This window comes from Pangasianodon hypophthalmus, chromosome 18 (genome assembly GCF_027358585.1).
Source record: "Pangasianodon hypophthalmus isolate fPanHyp1 chromosome 18, fPanHyp1.pri, whole genome shotgun sequence".
Lineage (NCBI taxonomy): Eukaryota > Metazoa > Chordata > Actinopteri > Siluriformes > Pangasiidae > Pangasianodon > Pangasianodon hypophthalmus.
The window spans coordinates 471,326-486,061 of record NC_069727.1 but is presented as its reverse complement, the minus strand read 5'-3'; the positions used below and the strand labels follow the sequence as shown (position 1 = coordinate 486,061).

General features: G+C 40.2%; 1 protein-coding gene across 1 annotated transcript in view; it reads left to right on the top strand.

The window, feature by feature from the left end:
* Positions 1–10,381, top strand: part of LOC113543469 (myelin-associated glycoprotein) — a 31,581-nt gene extending 21,200 nt beyond the window's left edge. Inside the window, exons 6-10 of the mRNA XM_053241843.1 lie at positions 8,528–8,809; positions 8,883–8,982; positions 9,162–9,180; positions 9,406–9,490; positions 9,612–10,381. Of these exons, the coding sequence (XP_053097818.1) occupies positions 8,528–8,809; positions 8,883–8,982; positions 9,162–9,180; positions 9,406–9,490; positions 9,612–9,640 (515 nt within the window). The 3' untranslated portion in view covers positions 9,641–10,381. The remainder of the gene's footprint in view (positions 1–8,527; positions 8,810–8,882; positions 8,983–9,161; positions 9,181–9,405; positions 9,491–9,611) is intronic.
* The last annotated feature ends 4,355 nt before the right edge of the window (positions 10,382–14,736 follow it).

Below are 14,736 nucleotides of genomic sequence, written 5' to 3'. Positions count from 1 at the left end.
TACTATTCAGATGAGATTAGATTTCCAGACGATGTACACATGCTCGTCACACTAACAGTTCCACGCATACTGCACACACACCTCATTTTAATACAAACTGATTGCTTTGATCTTTATTATAAGCTATTGTTGTAAGGGACATGGCTGATCATTAATAGGTCACATGACCATATATCCATAAATATACTAATTACAGACTAAAATCCCAGATATACTTCAGTAATAATTACAGTACCCACCTCCCTGTGGAAAAATAATCCCATCCAAATTAGGTGTTACTCAGCAGGTTGAAATCTTAAAGGCTGCATCAATATGTGGCTCTGTAAGCTGGTTTTAAGGATACACACACACGTGCATTAACACTAGCAGTGTGCTCATGTGTGTATTTCTTCTACAGATTTAATCTGGTGTGTATCTTTAATCTTGTGTTTTATTAGAATTTCTTAAACAAGGCACACACACACTTGAAGAAGTTCCTGTTTGTTAGTGTTTGACACTCAGGATGTTGAGAGTGAGAGGCAGTTAAAGTGTTACTGTAAACGTGATGTTCATCACTTCAGCTCATGCACTGGAGACGCTAACATACTCTGGTAAGAACCTCTCTACCTGTAATAATAACAGTTTAGTTCACGAGACTCAGCTGGAAAATAGTAGATTTGATCTTAAGGTAAATAAAACTGTGTAATCTTACCAGTATCTGTTTGTTAGCTGCAGCAGGAGTGTTCACATGTTTTTTTTAAACTTGAGATCTACTTTTTCCTGCACTACACCACTTATGGTGATCTACTGTCCAAAAATATATTTACATATAGGCCCCTTCTTCACCATGCTTCACTGGTGCTACAGTAGCTGATTTTTTACAGCTAGTTTTGTTTCTAAAAGCTGACATTTCAGTTCTATCACTGTATCTTTCTGAGTTCTGAGTTAGGACAGAGAATTCAAAGCTAAACATATTTGCTAACAGAGGAGCGTGTATCAGTGACATGTTGAACAACCAGGCCATGCAGATTTGTCTGTACATGCAATGAAGATTGTGATGCTGTAGTGTAACATGCAGGAAGTCCACCGTTTTTGGAGTGATTTTTACCATGTAGCTTATAACATTATTAACTTATACAACAAATGGAGTTACCGCAATAGTATACACTGTTTGTGAGGCTCAGCGTGGTGAGTGTGTGTGAGGCTCGGGTGTGGTGAGTGTGTGTGAGGCTCAGCGTGGTGAGTGTGTGTGAGGCTCGGGTGTGGTGAGTGTGTGTGAGGCTCGGCCGTGGTTAGTGTGTGAGTGTGTGTGTTTGATGTTTGTAAGCATGGTAACTAATGACACTTCAGGACAGGAACAGTAGACTCACATATACACGGGTAACAATAACTCTTTCTACAACAAACACTAACAACTGATACTGACTCAGTTATTACAGTTATCCTCTGTGTGTAATGTGTTATCATCTCTACTGCTCTGAGCCAATCAGAACACACTGTACTGCTCTCAGCCAATTAGAGCGTACTGTACTGCTCTCAGCCAATCAGATCACACTGTACTGCTCTCAGACAATCAGAACTCACCATACTGCTCTCAGCCAATCAGAACACACTGTACTGCTCTCAGACAATCAGAACACACTGTACTGCTCTCAGCCAATCAGAACACACTATACTGCTCTCAGCCAATCAGAACACACTGTACTGCTCTCAGCCAATCAGAGCACAGCGCACTGAGCTGATAGTGATGAGTGATGAGATGATTTAAATATAATTTGAGAAAAACTGGATTAGTGATAACTGCTGAAAGATAAACAGGTCTTGGTCATGCATTTTAAGTTGAGACCTTCAGTAAACTTCCTTAAAGTCCCCCTCCCACTAAAGTCCTCTTCCCCGAGGACAAAGTCTTCCAACCCTGTGAGGGTGAATCTGTTTGCTGCTTCTAAAGCCTGTCCCAGGAGAAGGGCCTGGAGATGTGGGTGTGTTCTGTGCCCTTTCTGCTCTGACCATGCTGTTCTGGGAAACTGGAGTCCCGTCCCAAACTCCCTCTCACTCGGGTCGAACAGTACCAAGCAAGAGAGAGTGCTAAGTGAAGAGCTCTTTTCCATCACCCCGAGCATTCGCCGGTGCTAACGGATCAGACTGCGTATGAAAATTGTAATACCTGTGGGAGAATGCAGAGTATGGGCGTGGCCATGTTTATTTACGGTAGCACCGGGGCTGCCGTTTTCACGTCCTCATTCTGTCCCCGGCTTTGAACGAGGCTTTGTTACACCCCGAGCACAGTGTGTTTATAATGCAGCAGGTTATGGGGCTTTTTCACACTTCCTACAGTAAACTGCAGCAGTATACACGTTTAGTGTTAGAGGTTTGGGCAGGGTGAGTGTGAGAGGATGGGGTGTGTGTGTGTGTGTGTGTGTGTGTGTGTGCTTGTCAGCATGTCGTGTGATGACACTTCAGTTCAGGCATAACAGACTCAGTGTGTTTTCACATGTAGTTCTTTTTAAACAAATCATATTGTGTGTGTGTGTGTGTGTGTGTTAGTCTCTTCTCCAGGTGATCTTTCCTGAACAGAGAGATGAAATCAGCAGAGAAACTCATCATCATCGTTTGTTTTCTGTTTCAAGGTTTGTGTAGAATTTATATTTAATGTGTGACCTGATAACGTAAGTGTGTTAAACTCAGGCAGTAACTGAATCAGTTTGGTGTGATTCTGTAACACAACTGCAGTTTGGAGTAAATATTACTACACACTTTAGATAAATGCTGTGTGTGTGTGTGTTACTGTAGTAATGATTTTGTGGTGTGTGTGTGTGTTACTGTAGTAATGATTGTGTGTGTGTGTGTGTGTATGTGTGTGTGTCTGCAGGTGTTTTGTGTAGAGAATTCTCCATCAGTCTACCACAGAGTGTAGAAGCTCTGAGAGGACTCTGTGTTCTCATACCCTGCAGTTTTGAGATTAAACAAGAATATGATGCAGACCTCCAAACAGCTCTTACAGGAATCTGGACCAAAGACGGCGATGACCATAACAATAATAAAGTCTTTAACTCTAAAGAGACAAGGCCTAATAATTTGTTTGTGTTATACACCAAAGATATTTGGGTTTGAGATCAAAAAGATGGATATGAGACTAGAATTTAGGATTTTAGCTTTTATTTCCTGGTTTTTACATCTAGATGAGTTAAACAACATAAACAGAACCTTTTGTATCAGACCACCTAATTTTTAGGGGAGCAAAAGTATTAAAGTAAAGTATCTTAAAGTAAATGAAAGTAAATAACAGTTAATATTTGGTTGCATATCCCTTGCTTGCAATAACTGCCTCATGCCAATGACCCACTGACATCACCAAACTGTTGCTTTCTTCTTTTGTCATGCTTTTCCAGGCTTGTAGTGCAGCTTCTTTCAGTTGTAGTTATTTTTCGGGGGTTTCTCCCTTCAGTCTCCTCTTCAGGAGGTGAAATGCTGCTCAGTTGGGTTAAGGTCTGCTGATGGACTCGGCCAGTCTAAAACCTTCCACTTTTCCCCTGATGAAGTGCTTTGTTGTGTTGCAGTGTGTTTTGTGTCGTTGTCTTGCTGCATGATGAAGTTCCTCCCAATTAGATTGGATGCATTTCTCTGTAAATTGTCAGACAGAACATTTATGTAGACTTCTGACTTCATTCTGCTGCTACCATCATGCGTTCCATCATCAATAAATATTAGTGAGTCTGTTCCAGAAGCAGCCATGCAAGCCCAAGCCATGACACTACCTCCACCATGCTTCACCCATGAGCTCATATGTTTTGGATCTTGAACAGACCCATTCTTTCTCCAAACTATGGCCTTTCCATCACTTTGGTAGAGGTTAATCTTCACAAAGGGTTCCAGATCTTTTGTGGCTCATCTCTGTATTTCTCTGTGAATTCCAGTCTGGCTTTCTGATCTTACTGCTGATGAGAGGTTTGCATCTTGTGGTACAGCCTCTACATTTCTGCTCTCGAAGTCTTCTTTGAATGGTGGACATGGATTGTGATACCTTCACCCTGCCCTATGGAGGTTGTTGGTGATGTCACTAACTGTTGCTTTCTGGTTTTTCTTGACAGCTCTCACTGTTTCTGTCGTCAGCTGCTGTTGTTTTCCTTGGCTGACCTGTTCCATGTCTAGTTGTTAGTACACCAGTGGTTTCTTTCTTTTTCAAAACATTCCAAATTATTGTATTGGCTATTCCCAATGCTTGTGGAATGACTCTGATTGATTTCTCCTCTTTTCTCAGCTTCAAAATGGCTTGCTTTTCTCCCATAGACAGCTCTCTGGTCTTGCTGGTTTATCCTTTTTAACAACAAATGCAGTCTTCACAGGAGAAACCCAGGGCTCAAACCAAGAGTAGACATTCAGAGCTATTAATTGTTTAAACAATCAATCTAACAGGGCAACAAGAAACACCTGTCTGTCACATGTTCCAATATTTTTGATCACTTGAAAAATGGTTGGTTCAAATAAAAGGTGTTATGTTCCAAGCTCTTTAATACACCTAGATGTAAATATGAGGAAATGAAAGCTGAAATTCTTTTCTGGGACAGATATGGGACAGATAAGACCCAAAGGTCAGAATATATTGAAGTTGCTCACAGCAAACGCTTAAATAATAGACAACATTTATGATGTAACTTAATACGCAATTAATACCAAACATATATGTTTGGGGCAATGCTGTAGTTCTGAAATTCATGAAAAATCATTTAAAGTTTAATCCAAAAAGACTTTAGGAAATATTTTGGGAATTTATCAAAAAAAGGTCTAAAAGTCAGAATATATTGAAGTTACTGTACTATCACACCTCTATTTCACAGCCTCCTGTTCTTCCTCCTTTAGATGCTCCTAGAAGCACGTCAGTATCAGCGTCTCCATCTGCTCCAGTGCTTTTGGGCAGTTCAGTGTCTCTGAGTTGCAGCAGTGATGCAAACCCAGCAGTGCTGAACTACACCTGGTACAGAGAGAACGGAGAGCAGATAGGAACCGGAAAACATCTCACCATCAGCAAGACTGATTCTACACAGAGTGGTTTATACTACTGTAGAGCTCAAAACCAGCTCGGAGATCAGAACTCATCTGTGTACCTTGATGTTCAGTGTGAGTACTTACGAAGTTTAGACACAAGACCTTTTTAAATCTCCTTAATGTAAGACAATCCAAAACAGTTCTTAATTCTTGTCTTGCAGTTTCATGTTTCAAGATTTATCACATCCGCATTCGTAGCAGATACAAAGATGCAGGGAGATGTGATGCAGCAACTCTGAAGACTGTGCATAGCGAAAACAATTGATAGACATTAATATGGATTATACAGACAATTAAACAATGGATATAAGGTGATTGAGAGTGCAAGACAAAACAAGAGCATATAAAAAAATACACATATAAAGTATATTTGCATGTGTTTGTGTATGTATGCACATACTGAATATATATGCACTATAGTGTCCTGTGCCAGGTGTGACATACAGGTTCAGGTGCTGTTTGTGTGTGAATTAATATCATGTGCAGAGGAGCTGGAGGGGGTTGGTCATGAGTTCAAGGCTCTAATGGCCTGGGGAGAGGCTGTTCTTTAGCCTTTCAGTCCTAAGGTCATGTGGTTGCAGATGGGTTTTCCAGACTGCAGTATTCGGAACAGTCTGTGGTTGGAGTGTGCTGGATCCTTTGAGATCTTTCCTGCTCTGGTCCTGCACTGCCTGGTGTAGATGTTCTCCAGGCTGGGCAGTGCTGACCTGGTGATACATTCAGTAAACCTCACCACCCTCTGCAGGACTTTGCAGTCCTTAGCACTGCACTTTACATACCAGCTGGTAATGTTCCCAGTGAGGTACCTCTAGATGTGTTAAGCAATTTAGAAGAACTTGGTTTGATCCCACCAATTTTTCAAGTGATCAAACATATTGGACCATGTGACTGACAAGTGTCTCTTGTTGCCCTGTTAGATTGATTGTTTAAACAATTAATATCTCTGAATGTCTACTCTTGGTTTGAGCCCTGGGTTTCTCCTGTGAAGACTGCATTTGTTGTTAAAAAGATTAAACCAACATGAAGACCAGACAGCTGTCTATGGGAGAAAAGCAAGCCATTTTGAAGCTGAGAAAAGAGGGAAAATCAATCAGAGCCATTGCACAAGCATTGGGAATAGCCAATACAATAATTTGGAATGTTTTGAAAAAGAAAGACACCACTGGTTTACTAACAACCGGACATGGAACATGACGGACAAGGAAAACAACAGCAGCTGATGACAGAAAAATTATGAGAGCTGTGAAGAAAAACCCAAAGACAAGATGTCAGTGACATCAGTGACATCACCAACATCCTTCACAGGACAGGGGTGAAGGTTTCACAATCCACTGTTTGAAGAAGACTTCAAGAGCAGAAATATAGAGGCCATACCACAAGATGCAAACCTCTCGTCAGCAGTAAGATCAGAAAGCCAGACTGGAATTCACAGAGAAATACAGAGATGAACCACAAAAGATCTGGAAACAAAATTAACCTCTACCAAAGTGATGGAAAGGCCAAAGTGTGGAGAAAGAAAGGATCTGCTCATGATCCAAAACATACGAGCTCATGGGTGACGCATGGTGGAGGTAGTGTCATGGCTTGGGCTTGCATGACTGCTTCTGGAACAGACTCACTAATCTTTACTGATGATGGAGCTCATGATGGTAACAGCAGAATTAATTCAGAAGTCTACAGAAACATTCTGTCTGCCAATTTACAGAGAAATGCATCCAATCTAATTGGGAGGAACTTCAACATGCAGCAAGACAATGACCCAAAACACACTGCAACACAACAAAGACTTCATCAGGGGGGAAAAGTGGAAGGAGAGTGGTCACTCCTTACTCTTATGAAGTCAACAACCATCTCTTTAGTTTTGTCCATGTTCAAAGACAGGTTGTTGGCTCCACAGTTAGTCGCTACACCTCCTCTCTGTATGCTGACTCGTCGTTCTTGCTGATGAGACCCACCACGGTCGTGTCATTGGTGAACTTGATGATATGATTCGAGCTGTGCATTGCTACACAGTCGTGAGTCAGCAGAGTGAACAGCAGTGGACTGAGCACACAGCCCTGTGGGGCCCCAGTGCTCAGTGTGGTGGTGCTGGAGATGTTGCTCCTGATCCGGTCTGACGGAGGACTTCCAGTCAGGAAGTCCAGGATCCAGTTGCAGAGGGATGTGTTCAGGCCCAGCAGGTTCAGCTTTCCAAACACGTGCTGAGGAATGATTGTGTTGAGACGAGACTGAAGGGAGAAACCCCCCAAAACAAACAACAACTGAAAGAAGCTGCGCTACAAGCCTGGAAAAGCATTGCAAAAGTAGAATGCAACAGTTTGGTGATGTCAGTGGGTCACTGGCTTGATGCAGTTATTGCAAGCAACCAAATATTAAGTGTTATTCACTTTAATTTACTTTAAGACTATCTGTTCCTGTACTTTTGCTCACGTAAATACCGGTGGTCTGCCACCAAAGGTGCCATGTTCAAAGTCGTTTAACACATCTAGATGTTTATATCAGGAAATGAAAACTGAAATTCTGATCTAATGTCTCATAGTCATCTTGTATGACTTCAAACCGAAATGTCTTCAGTGTTTAGCAAAACAAATGAATTGGTCTTGTCGTTCCAATACTTTTGGAGGGGACTGTATATGCTGTCTTATCCCTTCCTCGCAGAACCGTCTTCACTAACTCTGAATCTAAGAACATTTCTTTAAATACATCATCAGTTCCATTGTTGGATTTGTACGAGAGGTGGTTTGTCACTGTTCTTAAAACTGTGTTGGCATCAAACCACAAATACAGGGGTCTTCAATCTTGTCCACAAAAGGTCATGTGGCTGCAGGCTTTCATTCCAACCAGGCAGGAGTCACACCTGTTTCCACTTGTTTACTCAATTCATCTTGGGCTCTGCAGCCACACCAGCCCTTTGTGGATAAGACTGAAGACCTCTGCACAGATAGAACGAATATCAGATGCTGCTGCTGCTATAAACTGGTAAGCAAAAGTCAGCAATAGAAAAGTGATTAGCTTTTGCATAGCTTCTGGGCTTCTTGCCCTGCAAATGTGATTCGACTGCATTGATTCCCATTGTACAGAGTTTAAATGTTCTACAGCACATTATGGACTGGTCTAAAGCAGCATGAGTATTTGCTCTTCTCCAGCCACTCTGGGTTAAATTTACATGTAGCCATGCCGATGGTGCCTGCTCCTGCAAACTTTAGCTCAACCACACGTCCCTCCGTCGTGCAAGTGACTGAGCTGGAATAGTGTGTGTGTGACGTGATGTCAGGAGTTTTTTTTTTTTTACATAAATGACACAAAAGAAAGTTAATTAAAGACACTTAATAAAATGTAAGACCATGCAATTTCAAATGTAAGACAATTTAAGAATTAATAAGGCTTTAAATGAGTAAAATCTAATTTCCGACAAGACTTTTTAAAGACCTGTGGAGACCCTCTCTCTCTCTCTCTCTCTCTCTCTCTCTCTCTCTGTCTCTCTCTCTCTCTCTCTCTCTCTCAGATGCTCCTCGGGTCTCTCCCTTCTCCATCTGTAACAGCGCTAAGGATTTGATCATGTGTTTCTGTGAAGTTCGTGGAAATCCATCTCCTAAACTGGAGTGGCGTCTCTCCGGGCAAACTGTCTCTCCCTCTGAGGTGACATCTATCCGAGAGGAGTCTGTGTGTAACATGGGTTTAAGAAGCTTTATTACCATTCGTGAATCATTTATAGACACGCCCACTCTGCAGTGTGTTGGCTCCAACAACCTGGGTGTTGACACACACCTGTTTAATATCATTTCAGGTAGGCAGCTACAGTGGATTAATAAAATGTTTAGGTTTTTATAGTTTAAATTTACGTTTGTTTTATTTCCCAGATCACAGACACACTGCAGTACTTTATCTGGTTCTATCTCTCTCTGTGGTTCTCCTTCTGTGTGTTGGTGTTATTGGATTTCTCATCTACAAATTAAAGCAGTAAGTCACAGATTTAGGAATGTTTCTAACTCACACTGAATTCAAATCTAGTTACAAATCAGTTAAGAATGAACCAAGAAGTAAAATAAATTATTTTTATTGCAGAACGTAAGTTTATGATCTTAGACTTCAGTTTGTAGCTGAATGAATAAAATGTTTTCATTAAATTTGTTTTTTAGATTGTCCAGTAAAATGAAAGTGAGTCCAAAATAAATTATTATTATTATTATTATTATTGATAACATTTGATAATATTGATGGTGATAATGCTGCTGCTGCTGCTGCTGATGATGATGATTGTGGTGATGATGATGATGATGATGGCGATGATGCTGATAATGGTGATGGTGATGATGTAATGAACATTATGATGATGATGATTATGATGCTGATAATCTTGATGATGATGTTTATTATGTGAAGGTTCTACAGACAGGAGATACTTACGCTTCTCTCCAGCTCTCTGCTGTACAGAACTCTGATTATGAAACTCTGCAGACTAACAGAGGTGACGTCACATCACTCATTAGCACTAATTATTAACTTTATCCAGTTAACCTCATTTATTACTTCAGGTTTTAGACATGGTCTTTGTAAAGAGCTGATGGATGTGTGGTTTTGTGTTTCAGAGACGAGAGGAAAAAAGGACAACAGCTGAAAAGCTGCACTTTTTCATCACTCGATTTTCAGCCACATCAGGAATAAACAGTGTGTGTGTGTTGCTGTTACAGTAAAATAATCAACAGTGGGGTGGCAGGATAAAGCAGAGCTACTGTTACCACCTTGAAGTTGATTACTTTCCTATAACAGCACATCCCCACGAGTTTTATTCTTCTTATTCCACAGCACTTTGACAACAATTACAATTTTTTCATTTATTAAATTTCAACATTTCGTACTTTTAATCCATTTATAGTTACATTTAATGTTGTGGACCATCAGTGGAACAAATTATTTCCTGTTCTCACTTGGTTTATAGCAGCTATAGACAGTCGTTCCCTCAGAAGCGTCTCGTTTTTCTCTGTCTCGAAGTTAATAAGATAAAAAATGCAGCTTGTCATGTTAAACTCTTCTGTCTTTAAGATGGAGGAAATCGTGTATTTTATTGTATAAAGGGTTTTTAAAAACCTGTGTTCATTTAGCGGTGTGTTTATTGTTTATTGCTGTAAATGATGTTGAAATTTACTTTTATATAAATACAAATATGTGTTATTGATTGTTTATTTTAATGTTCAGGTTTTTGTGTGAGTGAAAAAAATTCTTGTTACAATTCAGTACATGACATATTTATCATTTATTTTTTAGTTTAATCTATTTTTAGTTTAATCTATATTATAATTATTATATATATTATTATATCTAGAATATTAAATATTCACCAGTGGTTCTTTGTTTTGCTTTCAATTTTTATGTTTAAAAATTTGTAACTTTTATTTAATTATTTTTCGTCTTTTCTATCCTTACATATTATTTATTGTTTTATTCTTTGTGTAATATTTATTCTTTCACATAAAGCACTTTGAGAATTTGACTCAAAATGAATATAAATAAAGATTATTATTATTATTATTATTATTATTATTATTATTATTATTATTGAGCTCTTTATATTTAACCTCTGTGTGTGTGTCTGTCCGAGATTCTCGTTAGCTCGATATCTCAAGAGCGAATGGTTGAATGTTTGTAGGATCTATCTGGAATTATGATTGTAACCAGCAGATGAACTGATTAGATTTTGGAACTGATCCAAACAGGGTCAAATATCTGACACAGTTCTTCTTCAGGTTTGAAGAATATTTTAAGGGTATTTCAGGCATAAACATTAGTAACAAGAAGGACTAGACTTGGTGGTGGTGGAGGCTTTTTTAAATTCCAGATTTATAATTTATGACTGCTATAATATTTAAACATTTTATTATGTTAATAACATACGGCATGTTCTACAGAAAGTAGGCAGAAATTATCCCATCTATTTTTTCTGATGAAATCCAAAGCAATCAATTATTTCTGTTTTACTTGGTCTTTTTTCACTAAAAGGAGTCTTCACATCAAACTTCAGTCCTGGCCCAATCATAATCTGGATAGACAGAAGAATTCTGTCTATCGGTAACGTTTGCACGATCTCATGATTCCTTGTGTGTTCACAACAGTTCTTCAGTTCATCTACATACACAGTCCATGGCTGTGCTGTTTTTTCCTCATTTCAACACTTATTTCACCACAAAAACATGTAGATTACATATTTCTCTTCTTGAATGATGCATATGTTATTTGAAGCAATAGTTACTTCAGTGGACAGAATATTTTAAACTAATTTTGAGAAACATTAATGCAAATTATCCACTTGCAGCTGGTGAAATCAAAGTCAAACGATCCCTAGTGCATGTGATTTTCTATGATGGGGCCATTTCTGAATTATAATAAAAGTGGCTCTCAGAATGTAAACTTGCGAGCGTTACTCCTCCATCATGGACAGTTAGTGAATCCATTATTTGATCCATTATTACATTCGCAACTGGGATAAAGCATTGTTTTCGGTATTGTGGGATTGTTTTCTGTCCACTTTCTAAATATTTTCTGAAATAAAATCATTCTAACTGAAAAATAACAAATCTAAAAACACAGTGATTGCTTATACAGTTACTTTATTTTAGTTTCTATTGTACTGAACAATCTGTTTTTGGAAAAAATGAAATTCTGTTATTTTGAATTGTTTACACCATACTCTAGTGTGCCCACTTTCTGTAGAATATGCCACAGCTATGTGTAACTGTCATAACGGAGTCCATGAAGATGGATGCAGGTGCAGAACCTCTTTAATAAAGAAACAAGAAGCAACAAAGAAACAAACAAGGGACACAGGGAAACCAGGAACTAGGACACAGGAAGCTAGGCTAAAACAAATACTATGCACAGGACTAACAGTAACAGAAATCTCCCTCCACATGTGAACACAGGAACAAACAAAAACCTACGTATATAATGCTCCAGCCACGCATGGATGCAGCAGAACTGGCAGAGCTGCAGCAGGAGTGGGTCTGTGCTCCCGAGGAGAGACAACACCACCTTGAGAAGCTGCTCACCAGCTGGAGAGACATTTGTGCTAAGTGGGATAGACGGGATGAGGAGAAGGCATGAGCCCAGAGCAGGAGACTCTTCATTGCCCTCCCACCCCGTCCCACTGAGGACGTCGACCCCCCACCCGACTCTGCCAAGGATGTCACCCAGCTTCCATGTTCCACTGAGGATATCGCTCTGCTCCCCTGCCCCACTGAAGATGTCGCCCCCCTGCCCTGCCCAGCTGGTTAGTTTACTCCCCTGCCCACCCCGACTGATGATATTGCACTGTCCATTGCTTGGTTGAGGATGTTGCTCCGCCTCCCTGCTCGGCTGAAGATATCGTTCCTCCCCCTTGCTCGGCCTTGGCTCTACCTCCTTCTTTGACCATCGTTGTTGCTCCCCCCAAGGCCTCGCGATGGTTGCTGCTCCGTGTCCTTCTGACTCTTGGCACTTCAGGAGCCACGCCTTATGGAGTTATTTATTTAATGGTAGACTCAGCTTAATTAATTAATAAAATTTATTTATTTATTTAATACTTCAGGTTTTAAACATGACCTCTGTAAAGAGCTGATGGATGTGTGGTTTTGTTTTGTATGTTTCAGGGAGGAGAGAAAAAAGGACAACTCCTGAAAAGCTGCACTTTTTCATCACTTGTTTTTCTGCCAGTAAAATAATTATCATTGAAGAATATTAAAGATATAAAGGAATGTGCTGGCATACATTTTATCAGTTTGTAGTCACATGTAATGTTGTGGAACTTTGATGAAACAAGTTAGTTTCTGTTCCCAGTTACATTATAGCAGTTATAAACTTGTTTACATGCAAGTTAACTAATAATGTTTGGCTAACATCAGCATCAGTTAAATCACATGTTTGATATTTAAGTAGCTGATATAGCATTTGCATTAGCCTTAATTAAACCACATAATTGCTATTTTTACAGTGTAGCTACAATAAACATTTGGTAAATCAATTGCTACAATAATTGCTGTTTTACTCTTAATGGGCCTTGTTTATGTTTCAGTAAAGTTGTGTTAATATTTTTGTAGCCAAACTAAATTAAATTTTTCCACTAGATTTTCAAAAGTTTCGCTTATTTTCTTCATACTGAAATGTCTATGTTGATAAATGCCAATCAGGATTAAATTACCAAGAGCATTCACAGCATGGCTATTTTATAATTAGCCGTGGACACAAAACTTGATGATGACTAAATGCTGAAAGAGCACCTCCTGTGTGCGCCATGTGCTAAATCGTCCAGTAATGCAGCTCAGCCATTGCAGTGTATCAGCTACCATAGACACACACTAACCCAGGGGTTCCCAACCTGGGGTCAGGACCCCACATGCGGTCACTTGATTTACAAATGGGGTAGAGAGAGAAACTCACAATCTCCACTTTTGTTTCATTCATTTATTTTAGCGATTAATACTAGAAACACCGAAAACGGATTTTGTGCTAATACTGTGAAATGTTACTGGGCGTCATGTTCAGACAAATTAATAAGGTATGTGTTATTTGTGTCTTTTTCTCTATCCTGACATGCTGCATTAGCATAGCTCAGCAATAAGAATGGACAGATTTTGCCATCCATCTACCTCCGCTAAATAAACTAAAAACTACTCTGTGTTTTTTTAGTAACACGTTTAATAATGTCTTGGATAAGTTTGTTTTTCTGAGAGATGGAAAGTTATATGGACACATAGACCATTGGGAGCAGCTAACGGTCCACATAAGTTGTAGGCCTGTGGTTCTGAAGCTCAGACATGTGGTCCCATGGGCAGGACTACAGAAAACAGTACCTAGGGTAGCAGATTTCACCAGCCATGGTACTACCTGGATATTGTAAGTCAGTAGCCTTTCAGAAATGATGCATCTGTTGGTGCTAATGCTGATCTAAAGATTCTTCAATTGTGAGAATCTACCACCATAGAACAGTTCTATATCTCCTACCTGGAACCATGCCCCCACGTGGATGCCTTTACCACCTCACCAGACCTGAGAGGGAGGCGATGGCCACATACATTTAGGAGTCCCTCGCTGCAGCCATTATCCACCTGTCTTCCCCCGCCGGAGTGGGATTTTTCTTTGTGGAGAAGAAGGACAAATTTCTTCGCCCTTGCATCAGCTACCAAGGGCTCAATGCTATCACCATCAAGAACTGCTACCCACTGCCTTTGATGTCCTCTGCCTTCGAGCTAGTCCAGGGAGCCACCATCTTCACCAAGCTAGACCTGAGGAACACCTATCACCTGGTCCACATCCGCGAAGGGGATGAATGGAAGACGGCATTCAACACCCCTACCAGCCAGTACGAGTACCTGATGATGCCATTTGGCCTGACCAATGCCCCAGCAGTGTTCCAGACACTTATCAACGACATCCTCCGAGACATGCTGAACTCCTTCCTCTTTGTCTACTTGGACGACATCTTGATATTCTCCCACTCCCTGGAGGAACATGAGCACCACATCCGGTCTGTCCTCCAGTGCCTACTACAGGACCACCTGTACATAAAAGCCGAGAAATGTGAATTCCATGTCAGCACCACCACCTTCTTGGGGTTCATACTCTCAGCTGGTAGCATACAGATGGACCCAGACTGCAATAAATCAGTAAAGGACTGGCCACGCCCTGAGACCGGGGGACAACTCCAGCAGTTCCTGGGCTTCACTAACTTCTACTGGAAATTCA